This window comes from Abramis brama, assembly GCF_963993115.1.
Source record: "Abramis brama genome assembly, chromosome: 1".
NCBI classification, from domain to species: domain Eukaryota; kingdom Metazoa; phylum Chordata; class Actinopteri; order Cypriniformes; family Leuciscidae; genus Abramis; species Abramis brama.
Window position 1 is genome coordinate 50,330,808 of NC_139963.1, and position 19,709 is coordinate 50,350,516.

The 19,709-nt window shown below is 40.3% G+C and overlaps 2 protein-coding genes across 2 annotated transcripts in view; both read left to right on the plus strand.

The window, feature by feature from the left end:
- Positions 1-19,709, plus strand: part of LOC311081484 (zinc-alpha-2-glycoprotein-like) — a gene marked incomplete at both ends in the record, with an annotated part of 524,658 nt that overhangs the window by 445,721 nt on the left and 59,228 nt on the right. The gene's annotated exons all lie outside the window — the stretch shown is intronic.
- The window catches only part of LOC311086937 (GTPase IMAP family member 9-like), a 34,492-nt gene continuing 17,083 nt past the window's right edge, over positions 2,301-19,709 (plus strand). The window contains exon 1 of the mRNA XM_084120150.1: positions 2,301-2,412. Coding sequence (XP_083976276.1) covers positions 2,379-2,412 — 34 coding nt within the window. The 5' untranslated portion in view covers positions 2,301-2,378. The remainder of the gene's footprint in view (positions 2,413-19,709) is intronic.

Sequence of the window (19,709 nt, forward strand, 5' to 3'; positions counted from 1 at the left end):
CCAAGAATTAAAGCTCGCAAACTAGCTGGCAGAGTGCCAGAACTTCGCCTTCAGCCCCGCCCTAAACGCGGTCGAGTCAACGCTGGACTAATAGGAGGTATTTTGTCATGTCAAATGTATTAATAATGCCATCAGAATGCAACCAAAGCACAGTATAGCAATAAGTAGATGGCTATAAATAATTGTAAATCATACAAAATAAATGCCATGATCACTAGATTTTATACAGTTGTGTACTATAATGATTTTGTTAATGGTGATCAGCAACTAAATATTGATAATGTGGAAGTTACTGCCTTTTGCCTTGGTATGACCTCTCACTTGTTGCTGACAATACAAAGGCAGAGTACAGTAACTTTAAAATAGTGGTCAAAAGTCAAGTTTGAGCTCAAGATTTTTTTATGTATATAATTTCCATTACTTAAACATCTATTTGCCAGATTTCCAGTATCCTACCTATAATTAATTAAGCGGGACAACTAAAAATCTTTAAAGTCATTTTTCTCAGTTCCACACTCTAGCGACTTAAGGTCTTTTGCCTTTGTAGGGCAGTGCTGCTAACAAGTTAAATCAAACTATCTCAATAAGTTTCCTTTTTCAGATAACAGCTTGATTATGTCAAATCATAACCAACACTATAAGATATCATTTTACTTTGTTCATTTAACTGTTATAAATCAATAACAGCAGACAAACAACAGTAAATATTAAAGTAATCATATAATGGTCTAGAGCCCAACTAAAGCAAACACCCATCACCTTAATGGTAACTTACAATTTGTGATTTTCTTCTTCAGTGATTCTGCTTGTTAACATCAGGTGTCTTCAATAATGCTCAATCATCACTAAATTAATCACTTAATTATCTCCTCAGCCCTAAATGCCGCTTCATCTGAAAGCAGGTGATGGTGATTTACTACTAATCAAGGAACCGGCTTTACTGACGAGATGCGCATAACAATATCGCGATTTAAATCGCCCAGCCCTAATCTTAAGTGTGGTTAGACATCTGCCTTACCTCTTTTCTGTTCATTAATACTCAGCTAGATATAACAAATCCACACTGCATTCTAAGAGAAGTTGATGTACATCAACTTGATCCTAGGATTAATTAGATAGGAGATACAGGTAAGGTTACATTTACCGTTGGTTGTATAATAAAATACATACCATAGTGTATACATAATATGACACAAAACATCACAATCATTCACACAGTTTCTGGGATGCACGTTCATTTCTAGCTCAGTTCATCTCCGATTAATGCAGCAAAGTCTGTATTAAGGATTGTTTCTGTCCTGCCATTGTCTTTCTCTCTTTCGAGCACTTGGTCACATTCCTTCACACCCATAAAACCACCCTATCTGATCGTTGCCGTGGTGACCAAGATCTTTTTGCCCTGTTTTGGGGGAAGATGGGATTCCAGAGAGGAGTGTGAAGATTTTTATAGTACGTATGCCAAATAAATGTGTCTGATTTGGTCTCAGTTGTTACACATGCGGCAAAGAGAGATTTTCTTTCCTATTTCAAGAAATCCGCTGAAACGCGAGAGGGGATATTCCACGTTGTCCACTATGATTGTGTGAGTCTACGGCGAACCCAGGCTCCAGGTGAAGGAGAAAGATTCTGAGGTTTTTGGCGCCCGTCGTCACCTATATTGAAAGCTGTCAGCCATTCAGGCGAGGGCGCGGGCGTCATTGGCTATTTGCAAGCAAAAGAGTTATTCAAATCAGGCTTCAGCATTCGAGGAAAATGGATTTTCCATGTAATGTCAAAGAACTGACTCGATAAGGGAACTAATATTTCACTTTAGTTCTCTTTGCTGCTGCAAATGTGTCACACTGTCACAGCGGCCAAAAAAGTAAAAAAGTTTAGAGCTAAGAATTAAAAAGAGTTAAGAGCTCTTAAAAAGAATTGAGAGCCCAAATAATGTAAACACGAATCACAGTTATGGTGACTTGACTTCAAATTAAACACATTAGAGTTAAACCCCTGTTAATTCGCAATAAAGTCTTGAGAGAAAAATAAAAAAAGATCTTGAGAGATTTAATGTCTTTTATCTTCAGTTGATTTACTCTAAGGCTGTGTCTGAAGTCAGTTGTAATTCTTGTGTTTCTTGTTAACAGGTTTATTAAGGGTACCATCCCAGTGATGGCCACTTGTACCTTAAAGGGTAAAATTGTGTACTTCTTGTTTGTTTTTTTGAGAGTGTATGTTAGGGAGTTGTCTGGAATGTATGCAAAATATCAAGTCCAACCAGTTTCTGTGTTGTCATGAGTGCACAACTTCTGATTTAAAACACACTTACAGTAATGCAAAGGTCGTTGTAACAGCTTGTTTCTTAATGTCTGAAGTACAATAGTGACATTTGTGTGAAGATGGCCAAATCGAGCAGATTATCCACACAAACTGGTGAGTCCGTTTATTTCTGTTCATTAACTTCTTTGATATAATGCAGTGTTTTGAGAGTGCGAACACAAGACCTGTGGATTTAAAATCTAAATATTGTATTAAGAGATCAAATACCTTACAGTTCCCTCAAATTAAACCAAATTATGTTTTGCCTGTAGCGCGATATTGCATTTTGCCAGCACGGGTCACATATCTTGTTGTACTATGCATATATATTTTTTTAATTTAAAAATTTGACGTTTGCATCCTCTTTTGACGTTTGCTGACGTTTGCTTCCTCTTTTGTCAAATAATCCTGAACTTCCCTGATCTTCACCTGTTACAATAAAGTATTATCATTAATGATGAAAGAATGAATTGAAATGTCAGATCAATAATATTGTTGAATATTAAATGTCCCCAACTAAGCAAGCCAAAAGCCAAGGCAACAGTAGAAGTCTTGTCACTTACTGTAATATTACTGCATGTCATTGTTACCCACATAATTTAATATATATATATATATATATATATATATATATATATATATATATATATATATATATATATATATATATATTTTATTTTATTTATTTTTTTTTTTAAGTGAGAGAGAACAAGCCTGCATCCCAATGTGCATACTATCCATCCAAAATATTATGTAAGATTAGTAATCCAGTCTATTTTTAAGTATGATCGTTTTTTTTTTTTTTTTTTTTTTTTTTTTTGAGACCCCAGCTCGGTCACATTCAAATTCCACTAATTACATAACTTGCAGTTCAGTAAGACATTTGAACTACCACTTAAAGGGATACTTCACCTCTGGAAAGATGAATGTGTATTTAAAATAGGTCATTTATGTAGAAGAAATGTGAAGAAATTTTTGAATTTGGAGCTTTCTAGACTGAGAAAAGCCAGAAAATTTATTTTTGGCTTATGTGGATGAAAGACAACAACCCCCAGAATGCACTTGCTTCGCTGCCCTAGGAGGCCACTCCCAAGCCATGCCTACCGGTAAGAGAGCGCAGTTGAAAACAACAAGGAACAACGCCTTCTACTGGCTGTAGTCTTTAGCCTCTGGCCAGAAAATCCTCCGATGACGCAATATGACGATTTTTGCGTAATCGGAGGATTTTTTCCAGGCAAAAAATACATAAATCTCTCATCTCAGGGGGATATGAGGGTGGAAAGCACGGTAATTCGAAAATACTACAGGTTTTCTACTAATACAAAGCTTAATGCCAAATCCTGAAGTATCCCTTTAATTGAGGTTCAGGAAACTGGGACATGCAATTATGTAATAATAAGATTTGATTTTGATTAAACATACACTGCAAAAATTAATACATAGATTTTATTGATATCTAATCAATAAAATTGAGGCAACAGATTACAAGCAATATTATTAATTAAATTTAACAAATTAGAATTTAGTAATAATTAATCAAATTAATTCCTTAAAAGTTAACCATGTAAAATGAGTAAAATTTACAAAATATCTTGTATTGCCAACATTGAAGACACCTGATGTTAACAAGGAGAATCACTGAAGGAGAAAAAACATAAAGTCACCATTATGGAGATCAGTGTGTGTTTTAGTAGGGCTCTTGACCCTTAAATTATTAACTTTAAGTTTTGTTTGGCTGCTGTACATGAGTTATAACAGCCAGATGAACAAATAGAAAAGTTGATCTGATGGTATTGTTTGTGTTTCAACATAATCATTATCTCACAATCATTTGACCTGAATCACTGAACTCATATAGAGTCCAATTTATGAGTTAGGTTCATTTTATTAATCATAGCAGCACTGGCATAATATTTTTAACTTTTACAATGTAATCCAAATAATTTCTAAAAAGTTTCTCTTATTCAAGAAAGAGACACACAGACATCAATAATCAGCCTGTGAATCTCAACAATGGTGACATTTATAAAGCATGTTGCAGTGCATTCTGGGTTCCACCAATCAAAACTCATTCATGGTTCCCATCATGCATTGCTGCATGAATAAATAATGATCTTATGATCAGAGGTGATCTGTTTGTCACTATTGCTGAGATTCATACGCTAAATCTTGATACCTGTGTGTGCCTAAAAAAAAAAAATATATATATATATATATGTTTTTTTTTATTTTATTGATTTGATTATTTGGATTTCATTGAAAAGGCTAAAAATATTATGCAGCTATAATCGATAAAATTAACCTAACTCATAAATTGGAATCTATATGAGTTCAGTGATTTAGGTCAAATGATTGTGAAATAATGATTATGTTAAAACACAACCAACACCATCAGATCACTTTTTCTATTTGTTCTTCTGGCTGTTATAACTCATGTACAGCAGCCAAGTTAAAGTTAATAATGTAATGGTCAAGCGCCCAACTAAAACACACACTGATCTCCACAATGGTGACTTTAATTATGGTTTTCTCCTTCAGTGATTCTGCTTGTTAACATCAGGTGTCTTCAATGTTGGCAATAAAATATATTTTGTAAATTGTACTCATTTTAAATGGTTAACTTTTAAGGAATTAATTGGATTAATTATTACTCAATTCTAATTAGTTAAGTTTAATTAATAATATTGCTTGTAATCTGTTGCCTCAATTTTATTGATTAGATATCAATAAAATCTATGTATTCATTTTTACAGCTACATAGGCTTGAAAGTTAATAGTGTAAAAGCCATTAAACAAATGAAATGTCTCTTCCACCATGTATTATTCCTCTTCCATTGTAAATTATGGTCTGTTCTTATTAAATTGCATTTAAAAAAACTATATATTTTTTTTTAATTCCTCTTCCGCAGTTGGCAATGTAGGGAGTCTTGTGATTGGTTGTCAAGAAAGCCAATCAGGATTTAGCAGCCTCATCTCTGATTGGCTGGGGTTTATGAGTATATTGTAATGCAGGGTAGTACACTGTAAAACCTGATGAGTTAGCTCAACTCAAACCGTTTGAGGAAACCGATTGCCTTAAATCATTTAAGTTTATTAACTCAAACAATTTAAGCATAAAAAAAATATTTGATTTGTGTCCAAGTAACTCAATAACTTATTGTTAAGATAACTTGGGTAAATAAAGTTAATAATACTAAGTCCGTTCAATTAATATAACAAATCTATGAAGTACACTGTAAACCCGAATAAGTTGGCAGAACAATCAATTGCCTCAAATTTTTCTAAGTTCTGAAACTCATAGTACATTAATTCATACAAATAATTTATAATTTTCATTTAATCTCAATGTGAAAACTTTCATTAGTATAAACTTATCTTTTCAAAGCTAATCTGCTAACACACTAATTTGCTAACATTTTAGCAATAGTATGTTATACAGAAGCACATGCTGTATGAGCGCAACATTATAATGGGATTATTTGCTCTCAAATCAAGCAGCATGCACCACTTGTCACCATGATGGTAACTATTGTAAGAATTGATAAATTAGAAAATTCCAGACAGTCTGTTTTGAGGGTGACCAGGCCCTGAGAGGACAAAAGGACCTCTCTGGAGATTAGCATTTGAACTGGCTCTCATGCACCATCGAGACGAAAGTCTCACCTCCGAGTCCCCCTCTCTCTCATGCTTAGATGATCATCTGAATTCACCCAAGAAAATGTATAGTTTAATGTGAATGATTATCACAGAGTATTTTCATGTTTAGTATCATTTAAAATGTCACAGTGCGACTGGTACAGATATCTCATATCCAGATAGATAAAATAAAAGGTAATAAGGTTTTTAAGAGTTTATGGATAACTAGCATACAAGGAGGGGTTGGTCTCTCAAGCAAATGGTCACACACCCCCAAGAGGTGCTACAGTGTACCTCTGAATGCAAATTTCTATTGTTAGCACATGCTTCCAGGTGAAAGGTTTGTCTATTTAAGGATGTGCAGCAGGGAGATCGGGGCCTTTTCTGTACTTCAGATCGGTCCGTTAGGCTGGGAGATATAGATCTCTCAGCCTAACGTATTTCTTAATGTTGGGTTTGCATCTTCTCTCTATTCCAGAGCATTTGATGTTTTGTATCGATTATCTTTGAATTGATTGATTGATTGATTGATTGAAATCTTTATTTCGAACATGAGAGAAGAATATGTAAAATAAAATACAATAATGTTTAAGGCATTATTTTAAAAATAAAAACACATTAAAAAAAAGAGAAAAAAAAAGAAAGAGAAAAACAATAACAGCGGATAAGCCGTAAACCAAGTACATTATTTTCCTGTGTGAACATACTTCTATCTCATGTGCGAAAAGGAGTAGGAAGAAGCTAAACTTATGTACTCCTACCCCTTTAATTCTTACATTCCTTTAAATAACATTTTTTTATGTTATTATTATTATTTTGTTATCTGCATCTATGCACATACACACTTATACCAACATACATATACACATACATATACATACATGTACACATACATATACCTACATATATATACATATACCTATACAGACATACATACCTACATATTTACATACATGCATCACAGTGACCACTAGCAAGTATTTAAATCATAACAAAGGAGCACTCCTACTTTCACTACAGTGCTTCTTGATACTTCTTGAAAATCTTTTCTTTATACATTTTTTTGAAGAGGAATATGTTAGGGCATTGCTTTAAGTTTTCATCTAGTTTATTCCACAATTTAACTCCGCAAATTGATAAACATAATCCTTTCCTTGTTGTTCTAAATCTATTAGTCTTAAAATTTCCCCTTCCCCTTAAGTTGTACCCTCCCTCCCTCTCTGAGAACATATTTTGTATATTCCCTGGCAATAACCTATTTCTTACTTTAAACATGAATACTGCAATTTGATATTCAATTTGATCATGGTATTTTATTAATCTAGACTGCAAAAATAATGAATTTGTGTGTTCCCGAAATCCGACATTATGAATAATTCTCATTGCTCTTTTTTGCATTATGACTAGTGGCTGTAGTGAATGTTGGTAAGTGCTTCCCCAAACCTCTACACAGTAATTCAAATAAGGTAACAATAATGAGCAGTACAGGATACGAAGAGATTTAAGATCCAATATATGCTTAGCTCTTGCTAGAACTGCAATGCTTCTGGACAATTTGTTTTTGATGTATTTTATGTGAGGCTTCCAGCAGATCTTTTCATCTATAATCACTCCAAGAAATTTATTTTAATGTACTCTTTCTAAGTTAACACCCTCTATCTGTATCTGTGCTTGATGATTTGACCTACAATTTCCAAATACCATAAATGTAGTTTTACTCAAATTTAGTGATAACCTGTTAATGTCCAACCATTGTTTTATTTTCTTAAATTCTGAAGTGATTAATTCCAAGAGTTGCTGTAAGCTGTCCCCTGAACCGAATATGTTTGTATCATCTGCAAATAATACAAAATTCAATACTTCGGATACTTTACAAATATCATTAATGTATAATAAAAATAACTTTGGTCCCAACACTGACCCCTGTGGCACACCACAAACCATGCTCAAACATTCAGATGAATACTCTCCTATCTTCACAAATTGTTGTCTGTCTCTCAGATAACTACTTACCCAGTTTAAAACTACCCCCCTAATCCCGATTCGTTCCAATTTACTGATTAATATTTCATGATTTATTGTATCAAATGCTTTTTTTAGATCAATGAATACTCCAACTGCATAGTTATTTTTGTCTGTGGCATTTGTGATTTCTTCAATGAGTTCTGTTAGTGCTAATGATGTTGAGTTTTTTTTTCTAAATCCATATTGACTGTCAGAGAGTAGGTTATTTTTATCTATGAATTTTTCTAATCTGTTGTTAAATAGTTTTTCTAAAATTTTTGAAAATTGTGATAATAGAGAGACAGGCCTGTAATTTGTGAAATGGTGTATATTTCCAGTTTTGTATAGAGGGGTGACTTTTGCTATTTTCATTTTTGTTGGAAATTTGCCGGTTAAAAATGATAAATTGCAGATGTTCTTTAGTGGTTTGGCAATCCCCTCTATTACTTTTTGTATAATTTTTATGTCTATTCCATCATGATCAGTGGATGGTTTGTTTTTGCATCCTTTAACAATATCTTTTCTTTAATTGATTATGAAATTGGCATGATACATTTACCTGACATAATAAATTGTTACATTTGATTATTCTAACTGACTTTGATATTATTTTCATTGAAGAGTTAAACGGAATAGTCAAACATTTGCTCACTTTTAGTGAGGCACAGATATTATTAAAACCTTTCATTTATGGAGTCAGATGAATTAACGAGTAAATACATGATTAATATATTGCATTTAACCAACCAATACTTCGCATGAGGAAAGGACAGAGCACGTGAGACCTTCCCTGTGTTATTGGAAAACCTCCATTGGACCAATTTCACGGGCCTTACACTATCCTACACTGTAAAAAAAAATCGTAAAAAAAGGGTCAAATGACTGGCAGCTGCGGCTGCCAAACAAAAACCATAAAATTTAAGTAAAATATTCCAATTTAAATAAACTGAAAAACACTGTTATTTTACAGGTATTTCCTGCATTATTATAATCAAATACCTTCATTGTAAAAAAAACGTTAAAAAAGGGTCAAATGACTGGCAGCTGCGGCTGCCAAACAAAAACCATAAAATTAAAGTAAAATATGCTAATTTAAATAAAGTGTTAAAAACTTTAAAATAAATTTGATGTCACCATGATTGAGATCAGTGTCTGCTTTAGTTGGGCTCATGACCCTTGAGATAATAGCTTTAGATTTCTCTGGCTGCTTTAACTGTGTATTTGCTACACATTTGTTATAACAAAACATGCAGAAGAAAATATCACATGATCTTGGTTATTTAATGGTGATGTTATAAACATTATATGGTGAGCTGATTTGTTAGTTAAATCTCTGAATATGTTAGCTGAGATAGTATAATATATAGATGGATTGTAGTTTTATACAAAGTCTGTAATGCCATAATTTTTCACATGACCCTTGAAGTATTATGGCATCAGTATTATAATAATCTGTTATTTAAAAAAATATATATTATACAAAAAAATAATTGAAAAACATCAAGAATCAACATATGAATCTCAACAATGGTGACAACCAACAAAGCCTTTTTGTGACTTTATAGTAGTTCAGAGTTGATCACCATTGATGCGATTCATACGCTGATTCTTGATGTCTGAGTGAGTCTTTATGATCCTTTCAAAACATTTTCTATGTAATAACTTCATAAAATCTGAGTATCACAGCACTGCAGGATTTTCTATAACAGTTATATCATGCAAAATTAACAACTAATATTTAACAGTTTCATCAGATATTACACTTCAGATGGTATCAATGAAGCAGGACACTACATGATGACTATTATCACTACAAAGTGACCAACATTCTGTGCTGAGTTTCTCTTAGATCCCTGCAATAACTAATATGCATCAAAGACACACTATTAAAGCAACCAAAGAAAAACTTAAGTTAAACATTAAAAGGTCAAGAGCACAACTAAAGCAAACACTGATCTCCATCATGGTGACATCAAACTTTATTCTTTTCAATAAAGCTTCAACTTCTAAACCTCTGTTAATTCTCAATAAGAATGTTAGTATGAAAGAAATAAAGTCTGGATTGTAATAAGTGAAGATGCTGAGATCCTGATAGTGTTTAATGTTCTGTTGGGGTTTAAAGTGTTTCTGTATGGTGTGTTTTGTGTGTCACCATTGTGTTGAAGAGTAGAGCCTGAGCTTCAGTCCAGGATGAGCAGAGAAACACTGATGAAATGCTGCATGTTGCTTTATTTAACAGACAGTAACTGTGTAGTTGCTGATGCAGTGACATATAGTCACAGTAAATCAGGCATGTAATTAACTGCATGTTCTCTTACGAGAGTCCTCTCGTACTGCGTTTTATCAAAACGCTACGGGAAAAGTCTCTTTTCACGAAACACTGAAGCAAAAAATTATCCTTTAATTTTCATATATGTAAAACGCGTTGCGGCAGCAGCAGACAGCTATGGCGAGACGGCTTGCTCGCTCATTGGCTGCTCTGCGGCAACTGCTTAAGCCTATCGAGCGAGGCCTGAGATGGCATCAGGCCAATGAGGGCGCTTCGCGCCCTCCTCGCCACTTCCCGCCGAAACGGGCGTGGCTTACCTCTATAAAAGGAGCTCGAGAAGGCTGACTCACTTGATTTTAATCTCTTCAGCGAAGCGCACGCATCGCTGGATCACGGAAGCAAGCGTCGTTCGAAGCAAGCACTTCAGCGGGACGAGCCCTCGAAGCCGCTGGCCAACGCCGCCTTCTACAGCCGTACCTGCTGCGCTTTCCGACGCCTATATCCTTTATTGCTATATTGCTCTGTTTTCTGTGTGTGTGTGTGTGTGTGTTCGCTGCAACACTCACCCCTAAAAGAGCTGCGTCTTTTTCAAGACGCCTTCTCATGCAGCGCTCGCGCTCGCTGACGGCGAAATGCCCTTACTCCGAGCCAATTGCCTACGGTGACTCTGAGGACTCGCCAGGCATCCTTCCGAGGCTGCCCTTCCTGGAAGCGGACGGCGGGATTAGTTTTTCTTTACGTTACAAGAAAAGCTACCCTGCCTCTGCGCGCGTCATTCACCGGCGAAGGAGAAAAGAGTGTTCTCAGTCCCACCATTGGTCGGTCTCACCTCTTTTCTCTCATATTTCTCAGTTCCCTGTTCGGCGACTGGAAATATTATTGCAGCAAGTGAGTCTGTTATAGCACGCTTGCCTGCCAGCAAACGCCGAAGAATACATGTTGACGCTGCCTTTGCCGCCAATGCTTCACTCTGTCAGTCCCCTGAAGGCGACTGCAGAGATGCATTTTGCAGCCAGCGAGCGCGTAGTACCCGCTTGCCTGCAACCGAACACCGTTTCTACGGTTCCCGTGCGTCACTGGCGAAAGGAGAATGGAGTGTTTTCAGCCCCGCTGAAACTGGGCGATATCCACTCTTCTCACATTCAAAGCCTACATCCCCCTGTGGCTCAGTGGCGGAGTTATAGGTTTTCCGCATGGGAGACCGGAGTTCTAATCCCGGTCTAGCGGCATATATATTTTTATGCCGCCAATGCTTCGCTCTGTCAGTCCCCTGAAGGCGACTTCGGAGATGCATTTTGCAGCCAGCGAGCGCGTAGTACCCGCTTGCCTGCAACCGAACGCCGTTTCTACGGTTCCCGTGCGTCACTGGCGAAAGGGGAATGGAGTGTTTTCAGCCCCGCTGAAACCGGGCGATATCCACTCTTCTCACATTCTGGCATATTTCAGGCGTCTGAAAATGTTAGTATTGCATGTCGTGCTTACTCGCATGCCTGCAAGCAAACGCCAGTGTGGATAATACTCGCGCTGACTTTGTCTATGTATCTTCACTGTGGTCCAGTGGTAGATTATTAGACTCTCGCGCGGGGGATCCGAGTTCGAATCCCGGGTCTGCCGGCAGAAAATATTTTGCCGCCGAATGCAAATCACTCTGTTTGTTCCCCGAGAGGCAACTGCAGAAGTGTTTGTTTTCGCAGCCCACGAGCACGTGGTACATGCCTGCAAGCAAACGCCAGTGTGGATAATACTCGCGCTGACTTTGTCTATGTATCTTCACTGTGGTCCAGTGGTAGATTATTAGGCTCTCGCGCAGAGGATCCGAGTTCGAATCCCGGGTCTGCCGGCAGAAAATATTTATGCCGCCGAATGCAAATCACTCTGTTTGTTCCCCGAGAGGCAACTGCAGAAGTGTTTGTTTTGCAGCCCACGAGCGAAGTCCCGGCCACGGCCGATGATGCTATATGTGTACAGAAGATGCCCACTGCTTGTGCCCATCCCTACACATTAGCACAGCCCTTCACACAGGGCCCGCGCTCATATATTCGACTCGGGTCGATCACGCACACAACATAGTGAACGTGCCCACTGCCTAGTGCCCACAAATACTATGTTCTGCATGCCTTGTGGTTTCTGTAAAGACGAAACCTGTGCATTCACACTGCTCAGGCAGACAGTGCACTCATTGCAGTAATTGTGCCCGCTCTCCCGCGCCCACACTTACTAACGGTCATTATATGTCCTACGGGACTCGCCCAGCCCTCCCTTGCTCGGTTAAACACCGCAGCGGGGTCGAGCGCAGGCATTCTGCCCGGCCACGGCCGATGGTGCTATAAATGTAGTCTCGATGCCCACTCCTCAGTGCCCATCACTACACATAAGCACAGCCCTACACTTAGGGCTCGCGCACATAAAATCGACTCAGGTCGATTGTGCTTCCAACATAGTGAGAGTGCCCGCTTCCCAGTGCCCACGAACACTATGTCTAACAGATCACAGGCTCTCTGTAAAAACGAGACCTGTGAGCGCGCGCTCTGCTCAGGCAGACACCGCGCCCAAAGCAGTAAATGTGCCCGCTCCCAGCCCACATCTACTCGCTCACATGAGTCCTATGAGACTTTCTCAGTCCTCCCTCACTCAGCTAAGCACTGTAGTAAGGTCGAGGACGAGCGTTCCGCCCGCTGTATTAAGCGTGCGCCCCGCCTCAAATGCCACAGGCATAACGCCTATGTTTTTATCCCCCGAAGCGCCTCTGTCGCACGGCGAACAGAGCGCGCTCCGTATCCAGCCCCTAGCCAGCCATGCAGAAGCATGGGCAGCGCTTCCAGGGGTTTCGGACTGGGTGCTAGGCATTATAAAGAGAGGCTTCTCGCTACAGTTTTGTCGACGCCCTCCCCGCTTCACAGCGCGCGTCGGAACTACGGTTTCGTTGGAAGTAGCTCACCTACTTCGAGCCGAAATATCAAAACTGATAAGCAAAGGGGCAATAGAGCGCGTTCCCCCAGCTCTAAGCGAAGGGGGACTATACAGCAGATACTTTCTAGTCCCCAAAAAGGACGGCGGTATCAGACCCATACTGGATCTAAGACGGCTGAACAGAGTATTATTGAAACGCAGTTTCAAAATGCTCACAACCAGCAAAATTCTCGCGCATGTTCGCCGAGAAGACTGGTTCATGTCGATAGATCTGAAGGACGCGTATTTTCAAATACAGATAGCGTCACACCACAGGCGATACTTGAGATTCGCCTTCGGGGGTCAGACATACCAGTATACAGTCCTGCCATTCGGCTTGTCCCTAGCACCTCGTACATTTACGAAATGCAGGGACGCAGCGCTCGCTCCTCTCAGACTCAGAGGCATGCGAGTGCTGAACTATTTGGACGACTGGTTGATCCTAGCTCAATCACGATCACAGCTCGTGGAGCACAGAACCATTTTACTCGATCACCTCGAGAATCTTGGTATCACAGTCAACTGGACAAAGAGTTCATTGAACCCCAGTCAAACGATTTTGTTTCTGGGCGTCGTTCTGGACTCACAGTCTATGACAGCGCGGCTGTCACCACAGCGCGTGTTGATCATTCAGCGCGCGGCGAGGTCTTTCCGCTGCGGCGCTGTCACCCCGCTCAGGAAGTTTCAAAAGATGCTGGGTCTCATGGCTTCAGCATCGTCAGTTCTCCGGCTGGGCCTGCTCCGCATGCGCCCGCTGCAGTTCTGGTTGAAAACGCGGGTACCGCGCAGAGCGTGGGCGACCGGTCGATTACGCCTCAAGGTCGATCAGAGCTGTGTTTCAGCCCTGGCGCCTTAGACGGCGGACGACTGGTACCAATCAGGAGTAAGCCTGGGGACTTCCTCGAGAGTGAGGATGGTGTCGACAGACGCATCCACCTCGGGATGGGGAGCTCTGCTCGAGGGCAGACCGTTCTTCGGCCTGTGGTCGGAACGAGAAAAGCTCCAACACATAAACTGCCTAGAAATACTGGCAGTGCACAACGCGATGACGCGTTTTTGTCCCCACATCAAGGACGAACACGTCATAGTCCGTTCGGACAACATGGCTGTGGTGTCCTACATAATAATAATAATAATAATAATAATAAACTTTATTTTATATAGCGCCTTTAAAAAGCATCTCAAAGCGCTTCACAAAACATAAAACCTACAATAGAACAAACAATGCAAAAATAAAACAATGAAATATATAATAAATAACAATAATATAGCAATTTTAAACAGTTATATAAAAGCTACCCTAAACAAATAAGTTTTCAGGGAAGATTTAAAAACACTAAGAGATTCAGCTTGCCTAATCTCCACAGGCAAGGAATTCCAAAGTTTTGGAGCATTCGCCGAAAAGGCCCTATCACCCATGGATTTAAGTCTAGTATTCGGGACAATTAAAAGGCCAGTTTCCGAGGAGCGAAGCTCACGTACTGGTGTGTATGGGGTTAGAAGTTCAGTAATATAAAGAGGTGTCAGACCATGCAAGGCCTTATAAGTAAGCATCAGAATTTTAAAATCAACACGGAATCTGATAGGCAGCCAGTGTAAGGATTCCAGTACAGGAGTAATGTGATCCCCAGTTCTGTTACCCGATAGAATTCGAGCAGCTGCATTCTGTACTAACTGTAATTTGTTAAGGGTAGCTTTTGAGACCCCGGCCAGCAAGGCATTACAGTAATCAATTCTAGAGAATACAAAGATGTTAATTAGCTTTTCTGCCACAGGAAGTGATAGCATGGGACGCAATTTGGCTATATTTTTTAGATGAAAAATGATGTCTTAACAGTACTCTGGACATGAGGAACAAATGTTAGGTTACTATCAAATATTACTCCCAAGTTTTTTAATTTTGTTTGAAATTGAAGTGTAGAACCTTCTACACTTAAAGCTGGAGACTCAGCCTTACGTAGCTGGTGGGGCGAGCCAACAAGCATTACTTCCGTCTTGTCACTGTTCAGACATAAAAAATTACTAGACATCCATTCTTTTATCTGAGAAATACATAGAGAAAGATAGGACACAGCCACATTAACGTCAGGTTTTGAATGTATATAAACCTGTGTGTCATCTGCATAAAAGTGAAAACTGAGACCAAGTGATCTTAAAAGTTGACCCAGAGGATAAAGGTATATGTTAAAAAGTATAGGACCCAAGATAGAACCTTGAGGAACACCAGATTGCACTCCACCAATAACAGACCTACAACCACCCATAGCAACAAACTGCTTTCTATCAGAAAAATAGGACTTAAACCAACTTAGTGCAGTATCAGAAACACCAAAAACAGACTCTAACCGAGCGAGTAAAACATTATGATCAACAGTGTCGAAAGCGGCACTAAGATCAAGAAGAATTAAAATAGAGAGACAGCCAGAATCCGAAGTAATTAGCAGGTCATTAGTGACCCTAACTAATGCGGTTTCAGTGCTGTGGAGTCTCCGGAATCCTGATTGGAGGGGCTCATAAAGATTATTTGCAGTAAGATGAGCATGCAATTGAGTAGCGACAATTCGCTCTAAAATTTTGGCAAGAAAGGGGAGATTCGAAATTGGACGAAAATTATGTAAATTATCAATGTTTGTGTCTTTTTTTTTAGGTACAGGGGTCAAAGCAGCAATTTTAAAAGGTGCCGGCACCACACCAGTGCACAGAGAATCATTCATAATATTCAGTACAACAGGACATAAGGTAGCAAAACATGATTGGAACAGACAAGTTGGCACAGGATCAATTATGGAAGTGGCAGCTTTCATTTTTGAAACCTCATTACAAAGTGATTGAGAGTCCAATGTTGAAAAATGTGTAAGAAGGGTGCCGGAAAATTCAGTAATGATCTTGTGAGGAAGAGATAAAGGCAGAGCAGAGATGATACATTTACGGAGGTTATCAATCTTGGAGCTGAAAAAAGCAAGAAACTTATTACAGAGATGAGTCGAAGCTGGAGCAGTTGAATAACTGTTACATTTGAGTAGATTGTTAATAGAATTAAACAACTGTCTTGGGTTATTCTGATTATTGTCTATTATCTGTGCAAAATAAGCAGACTTGGCCGATGAAATTTGGAGCTTATATTCAAGTAAATGATCCTTCCAGGCCTGATAAAAGACAGTCAGTCCAGACAAACGCCACCTGCGCTCCATTGAACGACAAGATGCCTTCATAGCACGCAGATTCTCATTATACCAGGGAGAGGAACGACCAAAAGAAACCATTCGTGATTTCAAAGGAGCAAATAAGTCCAGGCCAGATGAGAGAACAGAATTTAACATGAGAACTTTGTCCTCCAATGCATCAGATGACGAAAACACACTCAAGGAGGAACCAATAAAGTCAGAGAAATCAGAGGGTTCAATCGATCTCCATTTACGATAGTTAAGGATGCGAGAGGAGACAGTGTTTATGTCAGGCAGTTCCATATTAAAAACAATAGACAGATGATCAGACAGCCCTAAGTCAGAGGTGTACAGCTGTGAGACAAATGAGCCGTTTGAAATCACCAAGTCAAGAGTATGGCCTTTATTGTGCGTAGGACAGTCCACGAGCTGGTTCAAATCAAAGCACTCCAATAACGATATAAACTCTTTTGTTGTTGTAGAATCTTTTTTGTCCATATGGATGTTAAAGTCCCCCAAAATTAAAATTCTCCCAAATTTGAGGCATAGCAAGGACAACAAATCTGCAAATTCAGATAAAAAGTCTTTATTGTTCTTAGGAGGCCTGTAGACTGTAGCTATGGCAGTGGAAGTGGTCGGAGGAGGTCATAAATCGCCAGGGCGGTCTGAAGTCCATATCCCTGTACAGGCTGGCGAAACGCCTCCTATTATGGGCTCAGCACAACTTACGCTCGCTGAGAGCAGTGCATGTACCTGGGCTTCAGAATGTGGGCCCAGACAGACTGTCCAGGAACAATGTTCCCCCGGGCGAATGGTCTCTACACCCACAAACAGTCCGGCTGTTGTGGGAGAGATTAGGCAGAGCGGAGGTGGACCTTTTCGCGTCCCGCGAAAACGCGCACTGCCCCGCGTTCTTTTCAAAGACCGACAGCGCGCTGTCCCGAAGGTGGCCGCGCTGCCCGTTATATGTTTTTCCCCCCGTCTCCCTCCTGCCACAGGTGCTGGAACGGGTCAGGGAAACGAAATGCCCAGTCCTGCTTGTAGCTCCGTTCTGGGAGAACCAGGCATGGTTCCCAGTTCTGATGCAGTTGACAGATATCGATCCATGGCCACTGCCGTTGAGGAGAGATCTCCTCTCGCAGGCCGGGGGCTCGATTTGGCACCCACACCCGGAACTGTGGTCCCTTCATGTGTGGGTGCTCAACGGATACCCGTTGGTCTCACAGAGGGAGTCGTGAATACCATCACTCAGGCTAGAGCGCCGTCGACACGGCGGCTTTATGCTTCGAAGTGGTCGGTTTTCTCCGGCTGGTGTACAGCTCGGAGCATTTCACCCCTCGAATGTGAGGTAACGGAGGTTTTCTCCTTCCTACAAGAGCTGTTGGATAAGGGCAGATCCCCTTCCATGCTCAAAGTGTATGTGGCGGCTATTTCAGCGTTCTTTGGTTCAACGCTGGGTCAGTCGCTGGGAAGGAATGATTTAGTCATCCGCTTCCTCAGGGGAGCTAGGAGACTGAAACCGCCCAGACCTCCTTCAGTTCCTTTGTGGGACCTTTCTACGGTCCTGGCGGCCATGAAAGGTGCCCCTTTCGAGCCTATCCAGTCTATTAGCCTCAAACACTTGTCTTTCAAAACAGTGTTTTTGATGGCTCTCGCTTCAGTGAAGCGCATAGGCGACCTGCACGCGCTCTCTGTGAGCCCGGCGTGCTTGGAGTTTGGTCCTAATGACTCTAAAGTCATACTCAAACCTAAGCACGGCTATGTGCCGAAATCCCTCAACACGCCTTTTCGGGCTCAGGTCATTTCCCTGGCTGCCCTGCCGGCATCGAGTGAGGAAGGGGACTCGAGTTTTCTTTGCCCTGTTAGGGCTTTAAGAGCTTATATGTCCCGCTCTGCTGTCTTCAGACAGACAGAGCAGCTCTTTGTCTCGTTCAGTGGACGTTCCAAAGGAATGGCTGTTTCGAAACAAAGTCTATCCAGATGGATAGTTGACGCCATAGCGCTGGCGTATACTGCCAAGGGCATTCCATGCCCGTTGGGAGTCAGAGCGCACTCTACGAGAAGCGTTGCTTCTTCGTGGGCTTGGTCCAGCGGGATTTCCCTACAGGATATATGTACGGCGGCAGGCTGGGCCTCGCCGTCTACATTTATCAGGTTTTATAACCTAGAGGTTCCCGCCTTGCAGGCTAAGCTTTTGTCGGTGTAATCCGTTCAGCCGTCTAGTCAGACCGCTGAAACTCATGCGCTATGCGCTACCGACTATCTTGGGCAGAACTGTGTAAGACCCACATTTTCCGCATTAGTTCAGGTTCCCTACCCTGTCTATGTGATGTTATACTTGCGTCTGTGGACATGTCTATTCTACGACGCTACAGTTTAGGGAATTAAGGCTCCCACCCTTATTCCCTGACTCTGTGTGAGTCAATCTGGTGATTATGCACTGTATGCCTGAAATAGCTTCCGGTGATCAGTGTTTTTTATCCCAGCACGCACGGCGTTTTGCAAGGGGTTCCCGTAGCGTTTTGATAAAACGCAGTACGAGAGGACTCTCGTAAGAGAACGTACTCGGTTACTAACGTAACCTCGGTTCTCTCTAGAAGAGGGAACGAGTACTGCGTTCTCTGCCGTGCGTACGGTTCACTCTGGTTCGCTTCGGCGATCAAAATCAAGTGAGTCAGCCTTCTCGAGCTCCTTTTATAGAGGTAAGCCACGCCCGTTTCGGCGGGAAGTGGCGAGGAGGGCGCGAAGCGCCCTCATTGGCCTGATGCCATCTCAGGCCTCGCTCGATAGGCTTAAGCAGTTGCCGCAGAGCAGCCAATGAGCGAGCAAGCCGTCTCGCCATAGCTGTCTGCTGCTGCCGCAACGCGTTTTACATATATGAAAATTAAAGGATAATTTTTTGCTTCAGTGTTTCGTGAAAAGAGACTTTTCCCGTAGCGTTTTGATAAAACGCAGTACTCGTTCCCTCTTCTAGAGAGAACCGAGGTTACGTTAGTAACCGAGTACGTTTTTTAGTAAAAAAAATCTGAAAATAAATGTGAAATAACTGTGTTTCTGTTAAAAAAAGATTAATTGAAGATTTCTGTAAAAGTATTTTGCACTTATTTAAATTAGGATATTTTACATTAATTGTACGGTTTTTGTATGGTAGCCATTGCTGACAGTCATTTGACTGTTTTTTTTATGGGATTTTTTTACAGCGAAGGTGTTTGATCGTAATAATTCAGCAAATAGCTGTAAAATAACAGTGTTTTTCTGTAAAACATTTAAGGAAAATTTCTGTAAAAGTTTTTTGCACTTCATTTAAATTAGGATATTTTACTTTATTTTTACGGTTTTTGTTTGGCAGCCGTAGCTGACAGTCATTGACCCTTTTTTTAAGATTTTAT